Source organism: Quercus suber, unplaced genomic scaffold (assembly GCF_002906115.3).
Source record: "Quercus suber isolate HL8 unplaced genomic scaffold, Cork oak 2.0 scaffold_1362, whole genome shotgun sequence".
In the NCBI taxonomy this organism is placed as follows: Eukaryota; Viridiplantae; Streptophyta; class Magnoliopsida; order Fagales; family Fagaceae; genus Quercus; species Quercus suber.
The window spans coordinates 164-3096 of NW_027070745.1; the positions used below are offsets into that span (position 1 = coordinate 164).

At 36.9% G+C, this 2933-nt stretch overlaps 1 protein-coding gene across 1 annotated transcript; it reads right to left on the bottom strand.

The window, feature by feature from the left end:
* Positions 1 to 1701: 1701 nt before the first annotated feature.
* LOC136061316 (pentatricopeptide repeat-containing protein At5g25630-like) lies at positions 1702 to 2877 on the bottom strand (the record flags this gene model as incomplete). The annotated part of the gene is given in 1 exon segment (XM_065769775.1): positions 1702 to 2877. A coding segment is annotated over 1 exon segment (899 nt), but the record flags the coding sequence as incomplete, so codon positions are not given.
* Between the last annotated feature and the right edge of the window lie 56 nt (positions 2878 to 2933).

Below are 2933 nucleotides of genomic sequence, written 5' to 3' on the forward strand. Positions count from 1 at the left end.
GACAAGTATACATTTCATCAAGTTTTTGCAGTGGACAAATCCATGTCAATAATTGTAAATTTGTATTGTATTTTATCAACTAGCTTTGTAAAAATATGTCATCTCTCATGTGACGACGCTGTTTTTCATTTTTTTAGTTTTCTTGGGTACCTAAACCATAATTCTCCTTAATATGCTTTTCTTGGACACAATAGGTTATGGAAGCAGCCCAAGCTTCAACAGCTTTATCAGGCACCTTTCGTGGAGGCAATTCGTTGCAAAGCGTCAACCACATTGCACATCTGTCTGGTGCTCTTGTTGGTGTAGTGCTTGTATGGCTTCTCAGCAGGGTTCCTTCTCAACCTCCTAATGGAGAAGTATCAAATTCACATAGTAAAAAAGATAGAACTCTATAATTAATTAAACAATTCTTTTTTGTATGGTGCATTATATTCATATTCAAAGAGTTAATTTCACGATTATATTTGCACTATTCTGTTATTCTTGGTCTTGCATAAATAGTTATGGCCTGATTTTTAATTATTTAACTAAAGAAAATGGAAAATTTCGGATTTTCAAGAAACCTTGAGGAGTCCCATAAATGTGCATAGCGCACAACTTGGATGTAGAGGTGGCCTTATAGTTACTAAAGAATGTCTCAGAGAATTCTGAAGAAGCAGTTCCGTGCATAGCATTCTCAGAGAACAATGCCCAAGTAATGTCTGCCTGCATGTGGGGGAAAAGTTTCATTGGTAGCAGTACCATTCAAATGTGTATTAGAATGGCTTCTGAAATCACCATTCACCAGCAGGCAGCAGCTTTTATAGCATCCACAATAAGACATCTAAATATTCTTACACTCTTTGAATAATCTTGTAGGACTCTCCAAAATTTTGATATGGAAACTCTTGAGAACACACTAAAGAGCTCATTTATTGAATTTCCGTTTTTCCACCCTTATTAAAGAGTTTAATGAACGTTTCCTCTCTCTCTCCACATAAATTGTTATTTATTAATCATTTAATGCTAGCCATTAATTTAGATGATAAGAGCATTCACATCAGTCTCTATAAGGTTTTAGCCAAACTAACCTAATAAACTTATATGTTGCTATTTTAACATTTAGACACCTACATTAGCCTCAATATTTTTTTCTCTATCCATATAAATATTATTTTTCTCTCTCCTATCTCTATTCAATTTTTGGCCAAAAAACACAACACCGGGTTGCACTAACCAGCCCAAACCACCACCCACACAAGCCACCACAAACCACCCTAGAGCCACCTACCATCCAAACTGCCACCCACACAAACCATTACAAACCAAAATATCCTCAACCACCTGGAATGAAAATTTTCTTCAAATTTATCATTTTCCTGAGAATATAAGATAGAAAAAAAAAAATTTGACCTATTAAATCCACAATCATTGACACAAAGTGGTGGCTGTGATGATCTTTAAATATCCAATTGCCCTCCTATTTCTGGTAATCTCCACATACCCATTTTGTAAAATCCATCATCATTAATTTGCGATAGTCCACCACATCTAACCCTAAAAGCAAACCAACAAGAACTTCTAAACTAGTATGGATATATAAAAGCTCTATGGTCAATGCTCTACTAGTCATTCCTTATTGGCTTTGATGAATGGCAAACTGGTTGAAACTTGAAAGAATAATGCTCCACAGCCAAGTGCTGGGATACTCATATTTCAAGATTGAGGGAGCAAGTATTTTATTCTTTAATTGAAGAGAGAGAGAGAGAGCAGAACATTTTACAAGAATGAGCATATCAGTTTCATTAACTTTTGATGGATTGTAAAAAAAAAAAAAAATACATGTTAATTATATTGACTTTGGATATTCGGCAGTGCTCAATCAAAATGAAATGAAGCAGCTTTCTTAGCTATTGACAACATTTATAAGTTGAATTTCTCTGGGAAGGCTTCGTGGATGCAAATACATCAACAAGCATAATTGATTTCTGTATTTCCTTCAGTTCAAGAATCCAACTGTACATGAAAGTGCAAGCGGAGCATACATTCCAAGCTGCCCTTGTGACTGTTTCCGGCATATGATTGGTGATCTATCCCCAAATTTACAAGTATGAGAAAGATACACAGTTTTAGTAGCAAGGCATGAACTCTCTAATGAAAAATCACCATCTCTTAACACCATTCGGCTTTTTTTAGTTGCTGCAGCTGATCCTTTTTGATCACTGGTAAATATTGCTGGTATCTGTAACAAATTGGAATAAGAGGCACCAGTAGGCTGCCTCTGGTAAATTTTCTCTAAGCTCTCCTCTTGTATCTCTTCTTCTGTTGGTATTAGATGTGTCATTCCCTTACCTTTCATAGTACCCAGTATCCGATTTGCCTCTTTTGTTAACCCAGTGGCACGCCAAGCTTCTGCAACAAGCAAGATAGTGGATTTCTCTGGCTGAATGTCAAATTCTTTCATAATTTGGAGCATTTCTTCTGCTTTCCATGGCTGCTTTGCTTCTCCATATCCCCAAATCAGGGTCTCAAATGTCTTCAGATTGGGAGAAACCTTGTATTCACACATCTCATTGAAAACCTTGATTGCGTGATCCATTTTGCCAGAACTGCACCAACCACTGATGACAGTTGTGAAAATCACAACATTTGGACGGACTCCGGATTTAATCATTGCTGTCAATAGTTCTTTGGCTTTCTCTGGTTCTTGTGCACGCACATATCCTTTAGCAAGAATGCTGTAGGCATGTGCATCAGGTTCTATTCCAGCCTTCATCATGTCATCAAAGATTTCCCTGCACTTCTCCATGAACCCTGCTGTGCTCCATGCATTCATGATGGTACTATATGTTATCACATCTGGTTTGACCCCAAATTCAGCCATCAATGTCATAACCTGCATATTAATGCTTCCCATGCATTATTCTATTACTGGCAGGTGAGATTTTCTCTCT